A 27,500-nucleotide genomic window follows, 5' to 3' on the forward strand; every position below is an offset into this window, starting at 1 on the left:
GTGGGGGGGGGACGAGCAGCAGGGGGGTGGTGGTGGGGGGGGGTCTGGATAGGGGGGGGGTCTGGATAGGGGGGGGGTCTGGATAGGGGTTGAACTGAAATGTCTCCTGAAAGAATAGGATTCTATCCACTCACCTCCGTAACATCCTGAGATGACAGGATTGCGATGTAGCAGGGCTGCCCGCTTCAGAGGTGCCAGGCTGGAGAGACCGTTCAAGTGTTTGAGAGAGAGAGACTAGGCTACCTGAAACCCCCTCCCTCCCCCTCCCGATGTTTCATTCATTCCTGCCAAGTTTGCATTTACAGGAGTTTCCTTGATTTACTGTGTCAACGTTACTGGACCATCGCGACTGCTGTGGACTAAATATTGGACAAATCTGTCGGAGACATGGCTTCCCCGTGGCTTTACAGAAAGTGGAGATGTTGGACATCATTTATCGTTTATCATCTCTTTTTTCTGCTGTTGGTAGTTGAGGTAAGTATCGATGCGCTTGGTTGAAAGAAGTCCTATGTTGGATAATTGACTGACTAAATGTATAATTGCACGTCTGTGTTTTATAGACCACCCAGCTGAATTTTAGTGAATCTGCACAGAATGACAATGGGAGCCCAAGTGATGCATCCACTTTACTGAGATCCCTCAAATTGCCTCAGAATACAGGTAAAAAAAAATCCCTGTCATTTTTGCATGGCTGACCATCCTGTAGGCTACATTGCATTCCTGTTTTTTTAATCAAACCATTGCATGCGCAATTTAAATCCACACCGTTGACCCCAATAATGCTGAAAAGTAATGTCATGTTGGTTAATTGGGTGTTCTGCTTTTCTGCGCTAGAGGGTGTAATACCGCCTCGGTGGGTAACAGTGCCTTCGCTACTGTAGGTTCCCCGGTACCGACTGCCCGGTTCATAGTGATGAAATAGAATAGTATCGGACTCAGTGCCCCTGGAAGTAAAATCGTTAAAGCAGCCAGCCACAGGACTCTGAAGTCACTCAAAACGAGTCAACCCTGCAGGTGTTTCTTCCCATCAACTAATGCCTTGCGATTGTTTACAGAGCTTGTATTGGTCTTTGTCCTCATCAGACAGTCTGTGTACCCCATCAGACTTGGCTTCACTGCAGCTGGTTTGTCAATTAGCCAGTGCCCACTTTGTGTTTGAGTTGTGTGCGTGTGTGTGTGTGTGAGAGAGAGAGAGTGTGTGTGTGTGTGTGTGTGTGTGTGTGTGTGTGTGTGTGTGTGTGTGTGTGTGAGAGAGAGAGAGAGTGTGTGTGTGTGTGTGTGTGTGTGTGTGTATGTGTGTGTGTGTGTGTGTGTGTGTGTGTGTGTGTCTGTGTGTATGTGTGTGTGTGTGTGTGTGTGTGTGTGTGTGTGTGTGTGTGTGTGTGCGTGCGTGCGTGCATGTGTGCGTGCATGTGTGCGTGCGTGTGTGTGTGCGTGTGCGTGCGTGCGGTGATCAGTCTCAGGAAAGTGTTTTCCTAGTGTAGGAATGGTGGTTTGGTCACCATGCTCACATGTGAGACTTGCGTTTATCAAACGAATGCAGTCTTTTTATGTTCAGTAACACGCCGGATGAAAAGGTTCAAATTCCATCTGTCATCCTTCATATGATACTAATAGCATTATGTTTATCAGGTTCCCTGCGCGCTATCCCTATGCAAGTCTGGGCTCATTCTAAAGATACAGTACATATTTGGGGTTTGCCAAAGCAGGTCACAGTGTAACAGAAATAGGTGCTTGTTCACTAAGCCTCAGCTCTCTGAACATTGTTATTTCTGACTGTGTCTCTGGCTTCATCACTATCTAATTCAGAATGCCACCACAAAATCTGGAGCTTATTGAAACGGAAACCGTTTTAAACATTTATAATTCATCTTAATGTTTCCAAATCCATGCTAGTGCTAATTATTTCAGTTGCTTCTATCGATCGATCTATCTATCTATCTATCTATCTATCTATCTATCTATCTATCTATCTATCTATCTATCTATCTATCTATCTATCTGTCTGTCTGTCTGTCTGTCTGTCTGTCTGTCTGTCTGTCTGTCTGTCTGTCTGTCTGTCTACCTACCTACTTACCTGTCTGTCTGTCTGTCTGTCTGTCTACCTACCTACCTACCTACTTACCTGTCTGTCTGTCTGTCTGTCTGTCTATCTACCTACCTACCTACCTACCTACCTACCTACCTACCTACCTACCTACCTGTCTGTCTGTCTGTCTGTCTGTCTGTCTGTCTGTCTGTCTGTCTGTCTGTCTGTCTGTCTATCTATCTGTCTGTCTGTCTGTCTGCCTCTTAAAATTCACAATCAATTCAAATAAACACCTCTGTCGTACATCACAAACTGAAACGAACACATTTCCTTTCATGCTTCAAACCGAAATGCACCCATACAGAACTGAATAAAGTCTTAACAACTCAGTTTCAATTGTTGAACTATTGATATGACTGTAGATAAGATTTAGCTTTAAGAGTTATGGCCCCTGAAAAAGCCTTTCATGATATTTCCATCCCCAGAACCCGAGACCTGGGGTCCGCTCCAATGTGTGGAATTAGTGATTGGAAACAGACAATTTTATTTTAATAGTAACTCCAATTGTGCATCATATATTTGAAAGGCCTTTATTCTGAAATTCCACAGTGAATGTTCTGGAAGTTTGAACGGCTGAATGAAGAACTGATTAAGGCTGCCAAATAAATCCCCTACCTGATGGTTCATAGAGAAATAAGATAGCAGTGTGGATAAGATACTAACTCATCTCAAGTTTGTTCAGTGAAGGTAGGCTATAGCTAGCTAAGCTGTGTACCAACTCATCTCGTTTGTTCAGTGAAGGTAGGCTATAGCTAGCTAAGCTGTGTACCAACTCATCTCACGTTTGTTCAGTGAAGAAAGTGAGGAGCATGCAATTAGACCGTAGCACTACACAGGAGCGTATCCCATCACGCAGAACTACTTTTTACTGGACAGCAGCCATTGAGAACTGCTGATCCAAACAACTTTACAGGCGACACTGTCAACCTCACATTGGCCAGTTGTGGATATAATTAAGTAAGTGTGGTCACCGGTCCAGTTCTGTCATTAAAGAGTAGAAGCTCATTAGCCCACTGTGTGTGACCAGAGATGGATATAGAATCTACTGTGTAGTGAAAAGGTGTGTGTCCTGTATCTCTCACCAGGTTCCCATACTGTAATAGCAGCAATACACAATACTGTTCTCTGAGCGTGTTGGGTCAGTGGTCAGGATAGTATCGTGGGATACTCTAGTGTTGGATCAGTGGTAGGGGTAGTATATTGTGGGATACCCCAGTGTTAGGTCATTGGTAGGGGTATCGTGGGATAAATATTATCTGAAATATCCCATCAAATACAAGCTGCTATCAGGCACCACTAAACCCATTATCCCAGTGCAAACCTAGCTTTTCTTGCTCTCTGGGTAGACGAAAGCCAACGAGTATTTTATGAAGGCTTTCAAACTGTTTTAGACAGGATTTCACGTACTACATCCATCAGGGATATTCCCCTGCTAGGAATTGGAGAGACGAGAGGTGCCACACAGTGTTTTTGACAAGTGTATGCTTGACTGAAAGGAAGGGAAGCAGAACTTGCCTAATGCACCACCGGACATTTAATAGGCCTCACATCTTGACCCCTTGACCCCCCACCCCTCTCCCTTTATGACCTGCAGTAAACCAGCTTGAACTGTTGTTAAGTCCAGGTCAGACATGATTCACTCCCCCTGCTATACAAATGTGTTTCCTGTTCATACTCTCCCCGGCTAAAACATAATAGTCTATCTACCCCGTTTGATCATTCTTTCCACACAGCACAGCTGGTTATGTCCAACAGTATGGAATCATGACTTGTCTTTTTGGCTTGCCCTCTTCTGCCTCCTTTGGAAATGATTAGGCCGCCTGAGGTTGTCTCCTTCTGGTACTGTAGGATCCATTGTTAGCTGTAGACCAGGATGTGTCTGGGGTGCAATGGCATAAGCGCTGACTCATGATGTGTTGTTTATAAACGTCTGTAGTATACGTTAACTAGCATACTTCAGTGGTTACCATCAGCGAAGAAATGGGTGTACACCATATATACTATACCTCCGCCAACCCTCGACTACAGTGTATCGTGTCATATCTTGACATATTATCATAATGTGCTTGGGTGCATTGGTCTGAATCCTCCTTCTTCACCTGCTGTCCTCTGGTTAATCTCCCTTACAAGAGTATGAGATCGTGGCTCCCTACGAGGTGGACCACCTGGGCCGGTACGTCTCCCACGAGGTCGCCCACCACCACCGGCGCAGGAGGCGCTCCTTAACCACAGACCCCCCAACGGCGGCCGGCGGCGGCAGCCCCCCTAGCGAGGTGGTCCACTTCAGGCTCCGAGGTCTCGGAGTGGACTTCCACCTGGAGCTCCGGGATGCCTGGCGGAGCCTCCTCGCACCTGGCTTCGCCGTCCAGGTCCTGGGGAAGAACGGCACCGAGAGCCTGCGGGCGTACCGGCCGGACGACCTGTGCTTTTACCAGGGGTCGCTGAGCTCGGAGGCGAACTCCTCAGTGGCGCTCTCCACCTGCGCGGGGATGGTGAGTAGACGAGTGCGCCTGCAGCGGCTGGTTCATAGGTCAATAAAGAGGCAGAGCAGAGTGGGTTGGGAGTAGGGCTGGGTATTCGAATTTCAAGAATCGATTCGATTCCGATTCACAAGGTTCAGAATCGATTATCACGATTCAATTCGATTCGATTCAATATCGATTCGGTTAGTGTTACTAAAAAACTTTTTTCTTTTTAGCTGTAACCTTTATTACATGACTGCCAAGTTATGCAACACATCAATACTACGGCTGGGTATCGGTACTGATTTCCAAAAATGAATGAATGAATCATTGAATGAATTAATGAACTATTCATTCCTTCATTTATTCATTCATTAAATAAAAGATTGATTTGGGGATTCATGAATCGATTCTGAATCATTTGATTCAGAATCGATTCAGAATCGATGAATCGATTTTTTAAACCCAGCCCTAGTTGGAAGGAAGGTTGCATTGTTGGCAGTTCGCCAATCTGGTAGCAGTGCTAGTGCAGAATTTACCTTACCTTAGAAAAGGTAATCGTTTGGTGTGAGCAGTGAATTGCACAATTTACATTTACCAATGCTCGACAAACCTTTTTTGGAATGGAACTGCATTGTCTTTGTTGGCTGAATGGGGGAAAGTCTTTAGTATGGTATGTACATCTAGACTGACAGACCAGAGTGCTCTTGGGAAAATGGTTTTCAAGCATGACATGAAGCACACTTAGGTCTGAGTGTGTCAGCTCCTCCCCCAGACACTCCAACAGTCAAGAGGTTAAAGCTTCTCTTGAGAGGCCTTGACTGGAACATGGAATTTGTCTGACGGTTTTCCTACTGTACTTGTCTGTGTGCCTGTCTGCCTACACCTGTCTGTCTGTCTGTCTGTCTGTCTGTCTGTCTGTCTGTCTGTCTGTCTATACAGTATGTCTGTAGGTAGAGTAGTGGTTTTCCTGTATGGATCTGTATGATTCACTGTTTGGGCTGGGTAGCGTCTCGGTATGTAACAGTGGACAGATAAAGATTTTCCATTTGTTTTCTTGTTTACATTTCCGCTATCTTGGATGTGTGTCTAAGAATGTCCAGTGCAGTTAGAATGCCAGATCTCATGGGATTCTGTCTGTTGTAGTCTGGGTCAGATCACATCCTAGTAGGCTCACAAAGGCTGGGAAAGTGTCCCATATATTTCTATGGGAACTTTGGCTTGGGAATCTTTTGGGATTTTGCCCAAATCCAAGGGCAGAACATGCATTTTCCCTTAGATATTTTCTTCCAACTTGAAATTCAATACACTTGTCATGTTGAAACATGTTGAAGTTTACATAGAATGTCTCGATATCGGCCTAGAGAAGTGTAAGTCTATATTTCAGCTTTGCCTGGGAGATGCACTTGCGTCTTTGGCCTGGGTCTTATTTGACAAGGGGCAGCTAAATATTGACCCAATTAAGTACTTTGTGTGAGGCAGCTCTGTGAAAAGACCAGTGTCCAATTATGTCGCATCATCTTGCTACATTCGTAAGCTCTATTTCTCCTCTTCTGGAAACTGAAGTGTTGTTATTATGAGTTACTATCTCATGAGGATTCATCAAATTGATCCTAAAACCACTAAGTCTTATTTGTTCAATGATGTTTCAGGCTGATTGTCATGTCTGAACGCAATTGACGTAATCAAATAGCATTTGGCCGCCTGGTTTTCTTGAAGGCAGACAATTAATTTGTCCCGGTTTAAGGTTGTAAGGATGGAAGGCATAGAGAAGGTCTTTGTTCACATTGTGACTTCTGAGGGGCTTAAACATAGTATAAAGAGGAGTGCCATGTTGTAAAGCGTATGTATTGTAGATACATTCTCTTTGAATACTGCGGCTGCTGGCAATGCAGACTGAGTGTGGTTAACGTGGCTTTGATGGCAGTGGGGAGTTCGCTTTAAAACGTTACGAGTGGAGGTCTGTGGAATAAAGAGTGACTCCAGTGTTCATCTGCCAGGGGCTTGAAACAGTGTAGACATGGTGACACAAACATGGGTTAAATTCGTAAAGCAAATCCCCTTTGTGGGACAGACATTCAACTTGTACTGTAATCTCTTTTATTATGGTGTTAGAGAGGTTGCCAGGTTTGGGTTGAGAGGAGTGTCAGGGCATATTTGGTTGTTGGAGCTTGGCCACGGTACGGGGCTGTGTTGTATGTCAGCCACCCAGCACCTATGGTAACAATGAACTACTTGTGAATGAAGCATTGTAACCCATGAACTTAAAAGGAGGAAGGGGAAAATGTGCCTCTAACATCTGCCAGCAGAGCCTTCTAGAGTGGACAAAGTCACCTTGGATTAGGGCAGTCCTGCCAGCAATGTCTGTTGAGATTGAGAATGTGTCCTGATATCTGAAGCCCGAGGCTTGTCTTAGGAGATTCATACATGCACGTTTGTAGTTTAACGGTCTTGTTCTGGTTTGAGATAATCTTGTGATAATTGGGTCAGATTATATGGTATGTTTTTTTGGCTCTCTCTGTAGTGGGTGCGGGGTCATCCCCACGTCTCGTTTTACACAGAGCTCTAACACACACCTTTCATTTGAATCAAGGAACACGATAAATGTCTTCACCCGAACCACAAATCACTTGTTAGTTATCTCTTTTTTTTCCTCTTGTAAAAGTAGTGCGCTCTTCGCTCCAGGGTTAGCAGTAGAATCTGGCGATCCCTTTTCCTGGGATTTCCAGGGATATGTGACACGACATGCTCCGTGGACGGAGCGAGGCTTTGATGAGCGCGCAGTGTGGTCCCCGCGGCTTCCTGTTCTCTACCTTCTGATCGTAAGAGCTTTCCCCAGCAGAGAGATCAGCAGTGTTATTGTTTCCCTCTGTAACCAGGACATTAACACAGATAAGGAACGGGTCTGATTGTCAACCATTTTATTTTATTATGATGACTGTACATATGGCCTCAAAGAATAAAGCAGAACTAAAGGAAAGGTGCACAGAGAGAGCACAGACCTCTGCCCCTGAATGCATTTCATGGCCCTGTGCACGCCATAATTGAATGGGTTTTAAATCGGCCCATGCTACACCCCTCCACTGAGTTTCATGTAGTTTTTGTGTTATCCCAGTCCAAAACGTGAATGGAGTTGAATGGCCGTCCGGGCCGTGTTCAGGGGGCTTGTGATTCACTGGGGAGGAGGTAAAAATGACTGGAGGTGAATGGGTGGCTGTATTTGGCTCTGTGGCGCCCCCCTTGGGTCACAGCCAGCAGGGGGCAGTGCGGTGCACTCCGGGCTCTCGCCCTGCACACCCCAGTCCAAACCCCGAGTCTCTAGCGCCCCCATACAGGGAACTGGCTTTGTTCTAAGTTTTGTTTTCATTCTTGGATCAGGCCCATGATTCGGATCTGTTCTAAAATGTAATGGGTTCTAAGTCCCATGATGCACCCCTCCACCAAGTTTCATAAAAATCGGTTTGGTAGTTTTTGCGTATTCATAGTCCAAAAAATGCGTGGAAGTGAATGGGCAGTCCAGCTGTGTTTGGGCGGCCCGTGGACCCAACCTGTGATTCGGATCTGCTCCAAAACTTGATGGTTTCTGAGTTGGACCATGCTACACCCTTCCACCAAGTTTCGTGAAAATCGGTCCAGTAGTTTTTGTGTAATCCTGCTAAGAAACGCACACACACACATGCACACACATCACCGAAAACATAACCTCTGGCCCTGCGCTGTCGCTGGGGTGGAGGTAATAAGAACCCCTGTGTGCAGTAAGTCAGTCAGCCTGTCAGTCAGTCAGTCAGTCAGTCAGCCAGTCAGTCAGTCAGTCAGTCAGTCAGCCTGTCAGTCAGTCAGTCAGTCAGTCAGTCAGTCAGCCAGCCAGTCAGTCAGTCAGTCAGTCAGCCAGCCAGTCAGTCAGTCAGTCAGTCAGTCGGTCAGCCAGTCAGTCAGTCAGTCAGTCAGTCAGTCAGTCAGCCAGTCACCCTGTCATTCAGTCAGTCGGTCGGTCAGTTGGTCAGTTAGTCAGTCCGTCAGCCTGTCAGTCAGTCAGTCAGTCAAGTCAGCCTGTCTGTCAGTCAGTCAGTCAGTCAGCCTGTCAGTTAGTCAGTCGGTCGGTCGGTTGGTCGGTCGGTCAGTCAGTCAGTCAGTCAGTCAGTCAGTCAGTCAGTCAGTCAGTCAGCCTGTCAGTCAGTCAGTCAGATTAACCTTCTCTGTACTCCCAGCTTTCAGGGTGGTTTGTTAGTTTAGTGTCTTCCATGTCTTTTCTCTCTCCTCCTACTGTACGTGTCTGGATCTGCCCAACCCTAGCGTGTCCAGCTGTTCACCCCCTCCCAGGTAGTGTTTCGCCCTACTGGCTTTTTAGGACTGCTATTTGCACCTCCTAGGACCCAGCGTGTAATCTGATGACATTAGCTATTTAAGAGAACGGTAGTGTGACCTAATCTCTTAATTTAGTGCCTTGCACGCGCGTAGGACGAACACGGGCTAATAATCGCAGTGCAAAGGCAACCGTCGTGTGCATTTCAATCACGTGTACTCTTCTCAGTTGGGTAACTTAGGAGCCTAGCTAGTCGGTCTGGCTTTTGAACGGCGTTGTTGTGCAGACGGCGCGTTCGTGTTTTTGCCGAAGTATCACATCGTGTTTTTCTCGTGCATCCAGGTCGGGTGCTGAACGTGCAGGGCTTGGTTAACACCCAACGCTATAGCCTAGGCGATACCCTATACCAGGAGCCAGTACGTGACCTCGGGGTCATAGGCAGGGCTTATCATCAAGCGAGCTCGGTCGTATCACCTCTTCAGTTACACATGAATATTCCTATTAAACTGCTATGTTTATCTTGATGGGGGGGAAGGGGGGGGGGGGGGCGGGCGGTGCAACACTGGAGGGAAGTGACAGCCAAGCCGAAGTGAGGAAACTGGATCTTCTGTCTAGGGTGACATGTGGTATCCATCTGACGGTGTTGCAAGCCCAGGACATGCCAGTGTTGACTGGTGCCGCGCAGCGCTGCGTGACTCTTGAGGATTTCTCGGAGGGTTTTAATGTGCCCTTGAGGAAAAAGTCCTTTCCAGCATCGTGCTGCGCATTCAGAACGCTCGACAAATAGACAGCCTCGTCTTCAGAATGTAGTCCAATTTAAAATGTGCAATTTCTCAACACCGAACTTGATGAACGGGATATCGTAATAGTAACTTATAAAAATCAATCTCAGCCTTGGGAAATGATCTCGGTCACATGTCCTGGGCTCATTTGGGTGCGCTGGAGTTCAAATCCCCCCCAAGTGTCACGCCAGTGTGCACGTCAAAAAAAGCTTTTCTTCAGAGGGTCGCTTGGTTCAAACCACACATCCTCCCCCTCAGCGAATCCTCAACATGCGACATGTTGGAGTTGACAGCAACATTAGTTGAGGTCAGCGACCTCGCCGAGTCCCAGACTAAGATTATGACATCGTTGGTGATTGCCCAATATGTAAGCAACCGCCACGAGAACGGCAGGACACGCACAGGCTGTCACAAATGATCGTAACCATGGTGATCCTGGCAGCTGTTTCGGGGTACTAGGCGTTCATGTTTGTGCCGTTGCCAAAGGCTGTAGAGCAGCCCACTGTGGTGCTGTTGTGCTCTCTGACACGTCTCCGAGTCAAAAATAGGCCTTTTTATTTCTCAAATCAGATGCTCATTCATCCATACAAACTTTATCTCAAGATTTCATGATTCTTTTATTCGTCACATGCAATGTACTGTGTACAGTCAGTGAAATGCTGCTGGCGGTTCCAAGATTATGCTACAGATGCTAGCATACTCAATTACAAATTACAAATTTACAAATGTACTATTTACAGTAGCTAGCATTTGCTAGCATTTCAGTTGCTAGCATTTCAATGTGTTGGATGGCTGAGCAAGACAACTCTTCTTGGACCAGCGGACATACAGTTGCAGAAATAAACACTGTCTGCGCTTTGCACCGGCAATATTGCGCATCTAGCCTGACTGCGTACAAAATGCTCTGCTTGTATCCAGTATCATTAGTTGTCTAATTAATTCACAGGAACACTATGAATAACACAGTATAAAGATGTTAAGAAGCCATTTTCTCAGCGTGTTAAAACGAGAGGTCTCTCTTTGACGTTATATTGATAGCCCTGATGTCTTCATGAACTTTAAGGCTTTTTTCCAAACCATAAAATGATATCAGTCCAAAAATAGAGAAGCAATTTTAGTGTATTTGAGTTTGTTGATTGAGCTGTCCTGTTTTTAAAACAGGAAGTTCTCATCCGCTGATTCTGGACCAACTGTAAACAACTACTGTACTTTACCCATGACTCCCCTGCCTGGCCATCTTCTACAGCCCGTTTACGGTCCAGAGCCATGTAGTTATACTGAAAATAGTCCATGGCACGGTTCCCTAGGCTGATTGGCCGGCCAAAGAAGAGCTCTCATCAGTGGTGATGAGAAGTGGAGAAAGAGCAGGACAGACATCTTGTGAGAGACACTTCAAACACTCTATCTGGGGCTCGATCTGCAGGCCCGAGCTGTAACAAGGAACATACATGCATAATTAGACACACGCACACAGACACACACGCGCGCACACGCGCATACACACACACACACACGCATGTATGCATACATGCAAATACATACAGTACATACATACATGGACACACACACATGTACACATACTGTACTCATTCTCTCTCTATGTCTCTTTCGGTCTGTCTCACTCACTCACTCACACACACACACACACACACACACGCAAACAGACACGCGCACACACACACACACACCACGCCAGCTAGGCGACCACATTGCCACTCAAACTCAGTGTTGTGGCTCTGTGCTGTGGTTTTGAGAGAAGACCTCACAAATCAATCACAGAGCAGAAAGGACTTGACTCATTTGGATATATGGAGCACTACCATCGCCAAGCGTGGTCATGTTTCCTGCCATGTGTAGCCTGATGGCAGCCAACGCACACACACTCGCAGAGGCTGTAGTAGAGAGCATAGAACGGACTGAGACCTTTCTTAAATAGGCTGTTGTATTGAGATTTGTACTATTTGCAGTGCACTTTACATTACATTAGAGTAATTAAGCAGACACTTTTATCCAAAGCGACTAACAATAATTGCATTTAACGTAGGAAAAGCCAATGTACTACTACTTGCCAGAACTCACAAGTGCATGTTCTTTCTAAAACAAGTGACTAAGAGCATAATCTAGAGCTGAAGGCAAAGTACAAGAATAGCAATCTCAACTACAATAGGTGCTAAAAAGAAATAAGTCTAAGTCTCAAGTCTTTCACATATTTTCAATGTGTTGGCAATGAAGTGAACCTGTGTCTGAGTCACACCCTGATCTGTATCTCTGAGGCTGGATGTTATTAGTTGACCCTGGACAGAGGAGCAGATGTTAGAACAACAGTGACTCAGGCCCTCAGGTCAAGCAGGGATCGGGGAGGGACGACTTAAAAGCCATATCCGGACTAATTGGTGACAGTGATGGATCACGAGGCAAAATGAGAAGTTAGAGATGGTCTTGTGGTGACCTGGCCGGAGTGAGGGGTCACTCCACACCTCATTATGACATATTTATCCACAATGCGCCATGGTAACCACTTCGCAACCCAGACTAGCAAAAAATAAATAAACTGGCAAAGGACAAATTTATTTCATTTTGTTCTATTTCCTTAGGGACAATTTCATTCTTGGAAAATGAATGTGCAGTACTGATATAGAATATCAACACTGCAGATGTGGATGCAATTGTCATGGAAAATGGAGTGACATATATGATATTTTTATGTAGCTCATTGCTTAAAATCACCAAAGGTAAATTATTTTACTGCGTTGTTTTGTATAATCTCTTTCTTCATCTCTTTATGAAGATGATGAATAGCTCAAGCCTGTAGCAGACTCCACACAAGTATGGCATCGTGGATAAGCGTGTCTTTTTCCCTCTAGTCAGGTCTGATCCGGACGCAGGGGGCGGACTACATCCTGGAGCCCCTCCCCCCCGGCCTGGCGCTGAGAGAGAACTTCACCGGCCCCCCCAAACACCAGCCTCACATCCTCTACAGGAGGTCCGCAGACGCACACCCCGGGAACGCGCAGAGACCCCCCCCGCACCGGGCGGACAACGCCGTCACGGACCGCTGGCCGCACCCGCGCCACGTTCAACACGGCGATGGTCACCACGGTGACTACAACCAGGGGACGAGGCAGAGGCAGCACTTCTGTGGCAGGCGGAGGAAATGTATGTAAGGGCATCCCTACTCTCCTTGTACAGACAGGGTGGTCTCTCTAGTCCATCTAGATATCCTCCTGGTTTCTCTTAAGAAAAGCCGACTGGTTAAAGTGTCACACTATGCATTTCACTCCATCTACCATGATTTATTGATTGGTTGATTGGTTGATTGGTTGATTGGTTGATTGGTTGATTGGTGATATTAAAATACATATAAAGCTCCATTGGGCCATTGGGCAACAATACATCCATTAAAACCTTTCTGACTAGGATAAAAATGCACATCTACCAAATTCCATTGTGGAACATGTGAGTGTAGTTAACACACAGAAAGAAAGGGAATGGTGACGCAGCTAATTAAATAAGCACTTGTTCTGTACTTGCTCTATCTTATTGAATTTACCACTAATTTACTGTAACAATGTTAGATTCCTGAGCGACACCAAAGGCCCCTCCATTTTGTTTAGTTTTTTCCCCCTCAAAGGCTAATATGTTAGAGCAATATGACACGGGTTCGAATGTAGCATGTGACCACGCATGTTATACAGAACAAGGTTATCAAGTTGACCATGTTAGAGACTCGCAGCGCGGTCGTGTAGCTGGCCAGGCTAACCTCGTTAGGCGTTGGCCTCGCAGGGTGAGGCTGGGAAAGGACCCGCGGGGTCACAGCTGTCCCAGAGAAAATACTGGAATGTTTACATACCAGGAGCTGACATCACAGCGACACCTGTGCCACGTTTCAGCAAAAAGCCACTTAGGCTTCATGTTTCCTGCTTAGACAAACAAACTTTCTCCTCCGAGCTACACTTGAGGGTAAATGTTTTTGAACCTTACACGAGTGACGATGAGGTAAGGATAAGTGTCAAAAGCAACATTGGTTTGTCGCCTCTGCCTAGCCCCATTAATGTGTGTTGCTATCCGTGTGATCCTGCGTGTAAGTGAATATAGAAATCAAAGCTTATTCTGCGGAGGTGACGGAACCATAAATGGAGCTTTAAAAAGGGCAGGGGTGGCAGGCCATGATATTTATTTTGGCCATGTTGTCATGGTGACATGAAATGTTGTGGTAACACATCATGAAGCTTTTACCTCAATGGTTTGCGCATGAAAATCGCCCGTCCGTCTGTCTGTCTGTGTCCATGTGTCTGTTCATAGCATTCGATTTCGACCAATATCGCTGCACTCCAGCAGAGGGCAGTAGACTTTGCTCATAAACCCGCTTACTTCACCACCTGGGTGTTATTTTTTTGGAATGAATGAATGAATTATTATTACGGAACTGTTTAAATCACATTTTTAACTACATATATGTGAATGTACAGTAATGATCATCTAGGATCTACTCATTTAACGTTTATAAAATCTTTATAAAACTTCTATGAAGTCAGTTATACCATCACGTTAGGATTGTCTTTAGGATTAATGTACGTTCCTCGTACATCCATGTGTTTGTCCTCAGACATGCCCAAGCCTCCCGAGGAAGACGTCTACATACTGCCTGACGAGTATGAATACATTCCCAGGAGAAAACGAGCTATCCTGGCCAAGACACACACTAACCAGAAACTCAACGTCGAGACCTTAGTTGTGGTCGACAAGAAGATGATGGACAACCACGGCCACGAGAACATCACTATGTATGTTCTGACCGTGCTCAACATGGTCAGTTACATTCATCATATTATTTTTACTTAAAAGCATTTTCAAGAAAATACATTTGAGGTGCATTTTATTTTCTTCATATTTGGCACTTATTGTTTGATGGGTACATTGGTGTTGTTGCACTAGTTAAGTGAATGAATCAAGGAATATCGCTGATATATTTTGAGTATATTTTGTAAAATACTGTAGATGGTCACAGGTCTTATATGTTGAGTAGTCCTGCGACACATTGCTTTTAGCTCAGTGAGTAACGCACATCTTTCATGCTGGAGTCTTAACACAATCTTCTATTTATTGAATTTTACTGGATTCAACAGACTGCAGTCAAATCCACATTTAGCCCAGATTCAGTGTTGCTTTAACCTACGTGAGAGAAAGTGCTTTTATATGACTGTGGACAGATTTCTTCCTGGCGTCTTGTTGCCGCTAGAACATAAACATAACTGATATGGACATGACATCATTCAACAGCACGCTCTCTCGCTCAGCTGATCTGAACACATCTCGTCATGCGCTTTGCTACTTAATGACTGACTGACAAATCCAAAGATAATCCCTTTGCTCTTTTCAAAACAGTCTTCCCTACAACTATTTGACCCAGGTCAAATAGTTCACCCCTACTAAAGAGAAGGCAATCTAAATAGGATGAAATTACACTCAACAGCCAAGCTCTCCGCCAATTCCCATGGGTCCTAAAGGTTACCAGGTTTTTAGTGACCCCCATTAGAGTGGAGATATAAAAATCCTGCAGATCAACTGATACAGAGACAACACAACATAATCCCCAGAACTGCATTATCTCCTCCATCTCCATCCATGTGTCAGGGGAGACAGTTCTCCAAACACGAGGCATGAATGAACATTGTGAGCATGAGTATCGTTTGTGTTCAAGTGACACCTGAGGTATTTGTAGGATCCCTGTGAAGTATCTGCATTCTCCTTTCAAAGGAAAAGCCAGTGCTTTGATTGATGTTAAGGCAATATCTTGAGTAGAAAGCTCAATTGGAAGCAGCTGTGAGAACTTTATTGTTCACAGATAGAATCGCAGGGGAATTTTGGTCGTCAGAATTATAAGGATTAGTTTGGTTAATTCAATGAAATTCCACTCCAGCTGAGTCTGTGGTATTCATATAATTTATATACAAGTGCAATGCCGACTACACCTTCCAAAGTCAAGACTGAGGTTTTAACTCAATATGTCTGTAGAGCATTCTTGATTTGTTACGGTAATTCTAGAGATCAGAAGTGAAAAAGACGTTGTCTCTCCCTCATCCAGGTCTCTGCGCTGTTCAGGGACGGAACGATAGGAGGCAACATCAACATCGCTCTAGTGGGCCTCATCCTCCTGAACGAGGACCAGGTACGCGTCGTCCGTTCAGGGTACTCATCTGTTAGCGCTCCGCTAAAACAGCAGTCCTTCTTGTTTGAAATAAACTGTTATTTTTAATCAACGCATTGGGATTTTCTCCGATAAAACTTTTTATTTCATTTCCTGGACGAAGTTTTGCCTCAGGGTGCAGATTGTTCAGGCCTCCCGCTGTAGAACTGCTTGGTTTTGTTGTTTTTTTTCCTTTTCTTTTCTTTACGTTGACAGTTTAATTATGGGGTGTACGCTCCCTTGAATTCTTGCCAGTTTTTTGCGGGGATTTCTTGGGAGAGGCGGGAGAGAGAGGGAGGGAAGGAGCTGGAGGAAAGAGCCATCTTTGTCATCCACCTGCGTCTAATGTTCATAAAACTTCAATCTTCCCCAAGCAGTCCTCGGGTAAAGGAATGTCAAAAATGCTACGACTTTTCCACTATATCATCTCAGTCAAGAGGCACTTTAAACCAATGTGACCTGTGTTTGTGCCCAATTGTCCGTAAGGCCATTTAGTTAAGGGCTTCTCTGAAGTAGCACTAGTTGATTAGGGTACGTTAAACATCATAACTCCCTCGCCCACTCCTCATGGCAAACATTAGCCTCACCACAAGGTCAGGGGTCACTTACCTCTGGCTGTTCAAACTCATCTAACTTTGTGGCTTTTTGAGGGCAAGTATGGCCACTTTTTTGACTACAGAGAGACACACTCATACACACCCGTACACACCCACACACACACGCACACACACACACACACAGACACGCACACACACACACTCACACAAGACACACACACTAAGACACACACATGACGTCCCTCACATCTCTCTATCTATATGTGTCCCTAAGGAGGGGCTGGTGATCAACCACCACGCTGACCACACCCTGAACAGCTTCTGCCAATGGCAGGCAGGCCTGGGGGACACAGAGGGTCGTCGTCATGACCACGCCATCCTCCTTACCGGGTTGGATATCTGCTCCTGGAAGAACGAACCTTGTGACACTCTGGGTAGGTATCTCTCTCTCTCTCTCTCTCTCTCTCTCTCTGTATATTATGTATTTTGCGGCACATACATTTTTGAGGACATGCACAGCCAACCACAGCTAACGCTTCAAAGGAACAAAGGTAGCCATCTTCTGTATGCGTCTTTGGGTAGATCTCTGGCTCCCGGCATACATTAGGCCTCCTTTTCTATACTTTCAGTAGATCTCTCTCCCTCAGTGCTCATTCAGTATAGTAGTGAATTACTATCTTAAAGTTCGAAGCGTTCTTCAGTTGGACGTGTGAGGAGGAAGTGCGCTATGAAGACTAAACCGGTCTAGAGGACAGGCAAACCCACCCAACCGCTGCCTCTCGGTGCCATTGTGTCCACTAATGAACTGTAACAACAGCCCATTTGAGCTGACGACCAGGAGAAAGAGCCCTGTGTTCCTGTGAGAAATAACCCTTGTGAACTGTCCCAGACCGGGTGTTGCTCAGTCAAACTCTACCTCGTCCCCAACCCCCCAGCACCTACCCCTACCCAAACCTGCCCCTCCTCCGACTTCAAAGCGTTGTCTGACTACTAACTTGTATTAGCCACACTCTTTAGCGTTTGAGCCCAGTTCAAAGGTGCAGAGGAAGAGGAACAATGTGTAGGCAAGCCTGTTAGCTGTTAACACCTCAGTAATGGCCGCCGGGCTCCGAGCCAGGCCGCTGATGTGAGGCAGAGCCGGGGATAATGGAGGCTTCACCACCATAGGCAGCATCGTGGGCCGTCAGCAGCACACAATATTTATTTATGTCTGTGTAGTGGAGGAAAGAGCGCACAGGAAATTAAAAGCTTAGGTAGGTAGGTAGGTAGGTAGGTAGGTAGGTAGGTAGGTAGGTAGGTAGGTAGGTAGGTTGGTAGGTAGGTAGGTAGGTAGGTAGGTACGTAGGTAGGTAGGTAGGTAGGTAGATAGGTAGGTAGGTAGGTAGGTAGGTAGGTAGGTAGGTAGGTAGGTAGGTGGATAGGTAGGTAGGTAGGTGGGTAGGTAGGTAGGTAGGTAGGTAGGTAGGTAGGTAGGTAGGTAGGTAGGTAGGTAGGTAGGTAGGTAGGTACGAGGTACGTAGGTAGGTGGGTAGGTAGGTAGGTAGGTAGGTAGGTAGGTAGGTAGGTAGGTAGGTAGGTAGGTAGGTAGGTAGGTGGGAAGGTAGGTAGGTAGGTAGGTAGGTAGGTAGGTAGGTAGGTAGGTAGGTAGGTAGGTAGGTAGGTAGGTAGGTACGTAGGTAGGTAGGTAGGTAGGTAGGTAGGTTGGTAGGTAGGTAGGTAGGTAGGTAGGTAGGTTGGTAGGTAGGTAGGTAGGTAGGTAGGTAGGTAGGTTGGTAGGTAGGTAGGTAGGTTGGTAGGTAGGTAGGTAGGTAGGTAGGTAGGTAGGTAGGTAGGTAGGTAGGTAGGTAGGTTGGTAGGTAGGTAGGTAGATAGGTTGGTAGGTAGGTAGGTACATAGGTAGGTAGGTAGGTAGGTATGTAGGTAGGTAGGTAGGTAGGTAGGTAGGTAGGTAGGTAGGTAGGTAGGTAGGTAGGTTGGCACGCACACCTCTATGAATACAGTATTACCGGTGCCGGTTGGAAAGACTGACAAGTTTTTAAGTGTCAGTGACCGTTATCCACATAAACTCTATGTGTATCTGCATGGGAAAGTCCTGGGGCGGATCAGCTTGCTGGGAATTATTTGATTTTCAGAGACAAGTTGTAAAACAACATGAGATTAAATAGTCACCAGTGAACGGAGTCCCGGGTGTGTCTTTGCAGGTCCAGGCTGTATATTCTGCGTCTATCAACATGGGCGTTGAGGGTCTAAGAAGGTTCTCTATCACTCATCTCCCGAGCATCTTTCCGAGTTCCCATGCTCTCATATGCTAACAGGTTTTTAAGGAATAACCAAGGGCTCTTTGGATTTAAGTTCATGCATTCCAGAGTTAACATGCAACTGTTAACTGTTGCATCTGCTTCTAGGAGCATAAAAACGAAGTTGACCAGAATTCACTTTGAAATGGAAAAAGCATTGGTTTCACAGCTCATTCAAAAATTCAGGCCCAACTGTTCTTATTTATTTCACTCCTGCGTCTGATATCACGTTCACGGGACCTATTGTATGACAGAGTATGTGGTTCTCATCGTCTCTGTAACATACAGGAAACAAGGCGACAGCGAGAGCCAAACGCTGTCAACAAAAGTGCACGAGCAATAAATAATAATCAGTAACTCATGATTCATCAGCAATACTGTCATGTGTGTGTTACTCTGAAGCAATACATTAGAGTAATCTATGCTGAAATGAAAGAGGACATATGTGGATCAAACAGAAAGAATTACATGCTCAAGTCAAACCAATGAGAAACTGTATATGCGCGGTCCGACCACATGACAATGAAGGAACGGAGGTCGTCACTCACAAATACATGGTTTATTCTTTAAAATGCTAATAGTTAGCCTCTACAAGTGACTGCAGTTCTCCGTAGCGGCTACAAGGAGAAGGCTGTGATGTCGTCATCCCCCTTCTCGTGTGCCAACCCCCTTCTCGTGTGCCATGCAGGGTTCGCTCCTATCAGCGGGATGTGCAGCAAGTATAGGAGCTGCACCATCAACGAGGACACGGGCCTGGGGCTGGCCTTCACCATCGCACACGAGTCTGGACACAAGTAAGACTCTCACACACACCTTAGGATCTAACACCACACACACCTTAGGATCTAACACCACACACACCTTCTGATCTAACACCAACTACGATCTGATGAAGTCATCATACACCTTATGATCTGACACCAACTACAGTCTGATGAAGTCATCATACACCTTATGATCTGACACCAACTACGATCTGATGAAGTCATCATACACCTTATGATCTGACACCAACTACGATCTGATGAAGTCATCATACACCTTATTATCTAACAACAACTACGATCTGATGAAGTCATCATACACCTTATGATCTGACACCAACTACGATCTGATGAAGTCATCATACACCTTTTATAAGGTCTATTGTTGATGCTTCTTGCAACGTTCATGAGCAAATATCACATTGGAGAGAGATTTTGTGTTGCCTTTCTTTATACAATTGGGAAAACAACACATGTATTAACAGACAGCTAGGCCATCATTGTAAATCAGGATTTGTTCTTAACTGATTGGAACGTACGACCAAAGTCTAGATAGAAGAGGATGCATTTGCTCATGAAGGATCCCCGTTTTTAATATGCAACGTGAGGAACCGAACACGGTCTTTTCTCACCTGTCCTCGCGCCTCAGTTTCGGGATGGTCCACGATGGCGAGGGGAACGTGTGTAAGAAGTCCGAGGGGAACATCATGTCGCCCACCCTGGCCGGCCACAACGGGGTCTTCTCCTGGTCCGCCTGCAGCCGGCAGTACCTCACCAGGTTCCTCAGGTAAACCGTCGTCTCAAAGAGGTCACACCTTGACCTTTTGACCCTTGACCAGGGTCGGAATGCTATTTTAAATCCTTTCAATTACCGTAGTGTGTGTTTGAGTCTGGCTGGAGTGTGAGGCCGGTGGGGTTTTGCCATTTTTGGCAACAGCTCAGACAGGAACCGTCGACGACAGATAAGTAATTGAAATGATTTCAAGTAGTATTTGGATCCCAGTTTGATCTTATCTCTGGGTTAATAATAGACCCTCCTGATCTCACAAGCTCACATTGTTTCACTCAACTCAAAAGTCTGGCAAAGCTCAATAGAGATCAGTTTGTGCACGATCAGAAAACGATATGTTTGTGTTGGCACTGAATGATCCCGAAATGCATCCCTTTCCTTACACCATACAATAATAGGTTTGTGTGTTACTATGTGTCCTTCTAATGTTTTCAATCTCAGTTGTAGGGATTGATTGGTGTGTGCACATTATCGTTCTGCTCTACAAGGATCCATGTGAACAGCTTATCATGCAGCCTTTGCTTTGTTCAACTCAAAGGTCATACGGGGTCACGGTAAATGTATGCTGGTTAGGGAGGCCCTTGAGTGTGAAATGGTCAGACACATGCATTAGATCACCAAAAAAGCAGCTGGATCCGTTGCATTATTAACAGCGGGCTTAACACCGCGACCTTAGCCTTGGGTTGGGCTCGATAGTACGGTACAATGAATCCAGATTTGCAAACTTGGAACCAAGTGCACCCTGGGTGTTTGCTAGGTGCTACATGTCATTAGGTAGACGCCTGAGTGATGAACACCGGGTCCAGATGCCTTGTATGACTCGTTTCCGCAGTTTGGACAGTACTACCGTAGCAGAGAGAACACGCACCAGGCTGTTCTCGGTTCTAGAGGAGAACCCGGTGAAAAGCTACACTTGCATCACATGCTGGGTACCCCTATCGGGTGCTCTGCCTGGGGCCTCTGCTTGGCAGAGCGTGGACAAACAGGCTTTACTCCACCGGCTGAAATTAACCACCCCGGGTTCGAGTGGGAATCCATCCTTGGTCAGTCATGTGTTTGGGTGTCCTCAACTTCACAGCCAGAGTCCAGACACCAGGCTCATCTTTAGAAGAAGGCAGGTTTCATTCTGTACTGTATTCAGAGGGAGGGGGTTTAAATATACACAGCTGGCAGGGTGGCCAACAGACATGGGGGCCTCCTCTTCTCAGTTACTGTCTGTGCATTTGCGGTGTTTGTGTGTGTGTGTGTGTGTGTGTGTGTGTGTGTGCGTGTGTGTGTGTGTGTGTGTGTGTGTGTGTGTGTGTGTGTTTGTGTGTGTGTTTGTGTGTGTGTGTGTGCGTGTGTGCGTGCATGAAACCAGATATGACGGTCAAGACCCACTAAATTTACCGCAGTGTCACACGAGCTGTGAGGCGGCCCCACCACTTCCTGGTTGGACGCCGTATTTCCTCGCTGCTATTGACGACACATGAGCTCATCCTCATCAAGACTATCGGGTTTATATTCAACCCTCAGACATCATCTTCCTCAGTTCACGCCCAGAAGCGGTTCCTCGCCAAGAAGCTCGGTGATCTGTCTCTGCTATCCTACCTACCGTTGCAATGTTGTTATACAGCTTGTAGATGTTGTGAATCTTGTCATACTTCCCGCCCAGCAGTCAAGCCGTTTATATGCAGTCCATAACATAAGTTATGGGAATGTTTTTTCAAAGTTAAACCCGAGATCTTTTGTGAGGCTCAGTACTGTACGTACCTAGCTGGAATGAAACCATTTGTCTTTACTCGTACGTACTTGAGCGTCTGCCGTACAACGGGGTTTCATGACTTGCTGTGCTGCTTGTCCAACAACAATCATCACAATAACAAAACTGCGTGAGATTAGTTGGAAGAGGAAAATGGCTGCCAGAGACTACTATATCAGCAGAAGGATTATGTCGAAACCATCCCCACTCCTCCATATAAACGTTCAGAAGAAGAAGAAGAATAATCTTTATTTGTCATGCAGCCACTCCAACACACGCGTAATGGGCGACACATGGTAACACACACACACACACACATGCATTTTTGGGGTAGCCGTATGAGTATAAACGTTCAGGAACCCTTACAAGGCGCTCTCCCCCGTAGGTGTTATTTGTTTCCAGTCACGCCCTAAATGGAGGCTGGTGAACAGGAAGTGCCCGGGGATGATCTCGTGACGAGGCCTGTCGGGAGCGTCTATGGAATGGCAGGAAAGCTGCGTGGGTGACCGATATACCCGCATACCTCCGCGCTCCTCAGCTGGCTCTCTCTATTTAGTCCAAGACGTCTCCGTGACCCTCAGGGGCAGTCCCCGGTGGGTGGAGCCTAACAGCGTTCACCTAGCGAGGCCGTCGGTGCGGTGGCCGTGGCGTTTCGTTCTAAGAGTTGCTCAAGAGTCGAAGTGTTCTATCGGTCTGCGGTATGTTCTCCTGGTACTACGCCGTCCCCGAACCTCACCCTCACCCCCTGACTGTAGCTGCGGTTCCGTGGTTCCGCGGTGATGAAGGAACCCTCGTGGGCAGACGCACCTTTTTCAGCCTCAGCGTGAGGGTGAATGTTGGATGAAAGGTCGAAAGGTTAATGCTGGATGAGAGTGCTGTGTGAAGAATGCCGTCTTGACAGCGAATGCTCTGCGTGATCTTCGTTAGAACCGCGCTGCCCCACTTTGTCAGAGTATTAGAGTAATTACGGTACTCTGCAGTACGATACTGACGTAACGTAGCTAAAACTCTAGGCGGGAGTTTACGACAGTGAACTAGTTAACGCTGCTGTCTGCTGTGTGCTGATGAGTATGTACTACAGGAGTTCCTAGATAAAGTTCAAAGAAAACCAAAGTTGTCTGTCTGGACATTCGGTGGTTTATTACACACTTCTGCGGGCATTAGGTTGAGCCTTGAGAGGAGAGGGCGGGGCTTTGACCGCTTTGGTCACTTCCTGAATGGGCTGAATTGAAGCGGCGCTAAATTGATGCACTTACAGTACTGTATATAGCGCCTTTCTGCTTTAACAGACAAAGCGCTTTGCGCTGGCCTCTCATTCACCCATTCACACACACATTCACGCCTCAGTGGCAGCAAGCTGCCATGCAAGGCGGTTCGGGGTTCCGGGTCATTCCCAAGGACAGTTCGACATGGGGGAAAGGAGGAGCCGGGAATCAAACCAGCCGCCCCGCCGGTCATCGGACGAGCCGCTCGACCTCCAGAGCCGCCGAGGGCGTTAAGGTGACAGTGTTGGCGGGTTGAGAAGTGAGAGTATAGATGGCGTTCAGCAGACACTGACATTCCTACAACTGGTGTCCAGATGCTGTGCCTCCTCCCGGCTCAGAGAACATGCTCACACAATGGCTGATCTATGGGTTGATTGGAAGCAGAACTGAGATGTTTGAAAAAATATATATTAAAAAAAGAGAAGCCATCTATAAATCTCTGGAGCACAATGCAGCACAGGACAGAGAATAGAATAGAAAATAAAATAATAGAATTATTACCCCCTCCCCAACCTGTCCTCCCTCCATCCCTCACATCTGCCCATGTCTGCCCCCTCTCTCACACACACACACACACATGCACACGCACTCGCACACACATGCACACACGCGCACACACACGCGCGCACACACACACACACACACGCACACTCCCACACGCACACACTCACACACACACAAACTCACACACTCACACACACACACCAACTACATCAGATAATACACTTCACAGTAAGTACCATACAGTATGACGTTTTTACTGTCTAGCAGCGCTGTGTGAGTGAATGTAGTCCAGTCATTGTTGCGCTGACACATCGGGCTCATAAAGGACCAGTGATCACTCCGGCTTCTGCTAAAGCCATCAGGACCACTCAGAGTCCCGGCCGCTGGGCGCCGTGTCCAGCCATACGTTCTGACCAAAGTGTTTAAGCTGTAAAGCGGATCCCCCGTGATTGCCGATGCTATCGGGTTACGCTGGGAGCCCTGTTGCTGAGGGATGGTAACGTTGTTTATTAACGCGCGGTGAGCGAATCTGTCCGGGGCATAAAAAACGGTCCGGGTCGAGTTTGGCACTTGTTATGTTACCGCGGCAACCCTTTATGGCATTTTCACCTTGGGGGGAAACAATGACATTATGGGCTGTGTTCGCATGAATTCGCGTGTATGAGTCATACCCACCACTGTCACCTTGGCTGTGAACCTACCTATACAGTTGATCTGTTCTGGATTTCAATATGTATGTATATTCAAGGCCATTTCCCTGCAAATCATTTTAATGTTCTATTCTATTCTATTCTATTCTATTCTATTCTATTCTACTCTTTTCTATTCTATTCTACTCTACTCTACTCTACTCTACTCTACTCTATTCTATTCTATTCTATTCTATTCTATTCTACTCTACTCTACTCTACTCTATTCTATTCTACTCTACTCTACTCTACTCTATTCTATTCTATTCTATTCTACTCTATTCTATTCTATTCTACTCTACTCTACTCTACTCTACTCTACTCTACTCTACTCTATTCTATTCTACTCTATTCTATTCTATTCTATTATATTATATTCTACTCTACTCTATTCTATTCTACTCTATTCTATTCTATTATATTCTATTCTATTCTATTCTATTCTATTCTATTCTATTCTATTCTATTCTATTCTACTCTACTCTACTCTATTCTACTCTACTCTACTCTACTCTACTCTACTCTATTCTATTCTATTCTACTCTATTCTATTCTACTCTATTCTATTCTATTCTATTCTATTCTATTCTACTCTATTCTATTCTATTCTACTCTATTCTATTCTATTCTATTATATTATATTATATTATATTATATTCTATTCTATTCTATTCTATTCTACTCTACTCTATTCTATTCCATTCTATTCTATTCTATTCTATTCTATTCTATTCTATTCTATTCTATTCTATTCTATTCTACTATACTCTACTCTACTCTATTCTACTATATTCTATTCTATTCTACTCTATTCTACTCTACTCTATTCTATTCTATTCTATTCTACTCTACTCTATTCTATTCTATTCTATTCTACTCTATTCTATTCTATTCTATTCTATTCTATTCTATTCTGTTCTGTTCTATTCTGTTCTGTTCTGTTCTGTTCTATTCTGTTCTATTCTGTTCTGTTCTGTTCTGTTCTGTTCTGTTCTACTCTGTTCTGTTCTGTTCTATTCTATTCTATTCTACTCTACTCTATTCTATTCTATTCTATTCTATTCTATTCTATTCTACTCTACTCTACTCTACTCTACTCTACTCTATTCTATTCTATTCTATTCTATTCTGTTCTATTCTATTCTATTCTATTCTATTCTATTCTATTCTACTCTACTATACTCTACTCTACTCTACTCTACTCTACTCTACTCTACTCTATTCTATTCTACTCTATTCTGTTCTATTCTTTTCTATTATATTCTATTCTATTCTATTCTATTCTATTCTATTCTATTCTATTCTATTCTATTCTATTCTACTCTACTCTACCCTACCCTACTCTACTCTACTCTGCTCTACTCTACTCTACTCTACTCTACTCTACTCTACTCTATTCTATTCTATTCTATTCTATTCTACTCTACTCTACCCTACCCTACCCTACCCTACTCTACTCTGCTCTACTCTACTCTACTCTACTCTACTCTACTCTATTCTATTCTATTCTGTTCTGTTGCAGCTCTGCTCAGGCCACCTGTTTGTCAGACGAGCCGTGGGCGGTGAAGGAGTACCGCTACCCTGAGAAGCTGCCGGGGGAGCTGTACGACGCTGACACTCAGTGCAAGTGGCAGTTCGGGGACAAGGCCAAACTCTGCACCCTGGACTTCAAGAAGGTAAAGTGACCCACTGCCCTCTCACGGGAGAGGGGCGGGGTGGTGACAGAGAGAGAGAGAGAGAGAGGGGAGAGGATTGAAAGGGAACGAGAGAAAGAAACAGATAAATAGAAAAGAGGTGAACAGCTCTGTGTGAACACACATCGTTTTGGGCGTTCCTGCCGGTCGATGTCTGTATCCCAGATCCAGGGAGGGGAGGGTGGTCAAACTGAAGGAAAAGTTTGCGCTCTTAAAATTAGGCTGATTCCAATGTCAGTCAGGAGGTGCGTGGGCCTGAATGCACTGATCAAGGAAACATAGAAGAAAAACTGACAAAACAGAGGAGGCACTCAGGATATAAATAAAAAGTGATTTAATGTGAAAACAGACCCAAAAAAAGGAAGGTTTCGGTCGTATTAGATCATCTTCAACCCTCCAGGGGAGCGCGGTCAGATAGTCCTCTGGTAAACCCTCATGCAGCAGAGCACCAGGACTGTTCTCTGTATGCCTTGAAGCACAGCGCACACCAGAGCGGGACCGATTCTCACTGGGTCAGCTAAATATATACTGGAGACGAGCCAATGGGAACCTCCGCTCCCATTGTTTCCGTCCGAGGGGCTGCTGAGGGGGGGGGGCGGCGGTGTGGACCCTGCTGAGGGGGGGGGCGGCGGTGTGGACCCTGCTGAGGGGGGGGGGGCGGCGGTGTGGACCCTGCTGAGGGGGGGGGGGGGCGGTGTGGACGGGTTCCCTAATCTGACACGGAGACCTCGGCCTCAGAGCCCCATGTTGAACGGACGGTCTCAGCTGTGCGTAGCGCAATGTAGGCTTGATTATGTTGAACAGCCGGGTCGATACGGGACAGTATTCTAACGTTTGAGCTGCTGTAGCACTCTGAAAATGTCGCCCTCATTGTGTAATCAAACTTGCTTTTATATTCAAGTGTGAGTCTTTATTAGTAGTGCGCTCATCTCGTCACGCCTATATTGTGCGGCTGAAAAATGAGATATTGTGAATTGAGAAAGCATTTCGGATGTTGCAAACATTGTTGAGGTTTTGGAGATATTCTTCTACCGGGGGCTTCTGTCCAAGTCGTCTTGTCTTCCTGTCCGTACGAGGTATCAACACCCGCCAACGACTTTCAACACCCGAGGAAGCCGTGTTATTAGTAACACCAGAACCAGAGGTGATGTCCAAGTGTCAGACACCCAGGCCTCCAGCCACTTGTTCTGCTCCCAGAGACCAAAGCGTTGCTTCATCCCAGAGATCTGATTTCCGCTTGAATTTGTTTTTCATTAAGCCTCTGGCAGGCTGAGCTGAGGCACAGCTGGAACGTTCCAGAACACACACACTATACTCTCTACTCACACTATACTCTCTACTCTCTCTATACTCTCTACTCACACTATACTCTCTAC

The 27,500-nt window shown here is 45.8% G+C and overlaps 1 protein-coding gene across 1 annotated transcript in view; it reads left to right on the forward strand.

Moving 5' to 3' along the window:
• The window catches only part of adamts16 (ADAM metallopeptidase with thrombospondin type 1 motif, 16), a gene marked incomplete at both ends in the record, with an annotated part of 79,049 nt that overhangs the window by 30,712 nt on the left and 20,837 nt on the right, over window positions 1-27,500 (forward strand). The window contains 9 exons of the mRNA XM_084442016.1: window positions 561-660; window positions 4,220-4,581; window positions 12,501-12,792; window positions 14,243-14,445; window positions 15,722-15,805; window positions 16,655-16,814; window positions 19,366-19,471; window positions 20,091-20,228; window positions 25,953-26,106. Of these exons, the coding sequence (XP_084298142.1) occupies window positions 561-660; window positions 4,220-4,581; window positions 12,501-12,792; window positions 14,243-14,445; window positions 15,722-15,805; window positions 16,655-16,814; window positions 19,366-19,471; window positions 20,091-20,228; window positions 25,953-26,106 (1,599 nt within the window). The remainder of the gene's footprint in view (window positions 1-560; window positions 661-4,219; window positions 4,582-12,500; window positions 12,793-14,242; window positions 14,446-15,721; window positions 15,806-16,654; window positions 16,815-19,365; window positions 19,472-20,090; window positions 20,229-25,952; window positions 26,107-27,500) is intronic.

The sequence above is a fragment of the Borostomias antarcticus genome (assembly GCF_949987555.1).
Source record: "Borostomias antarcticus genome assembly, chromosome: 8".
Lineage (NCBI taxonomy): Eukaryota > Metazoa > Chordata > Actinopteri > Stomiiformes > Stomiidae > Borostomias > Borostomias antarcticus.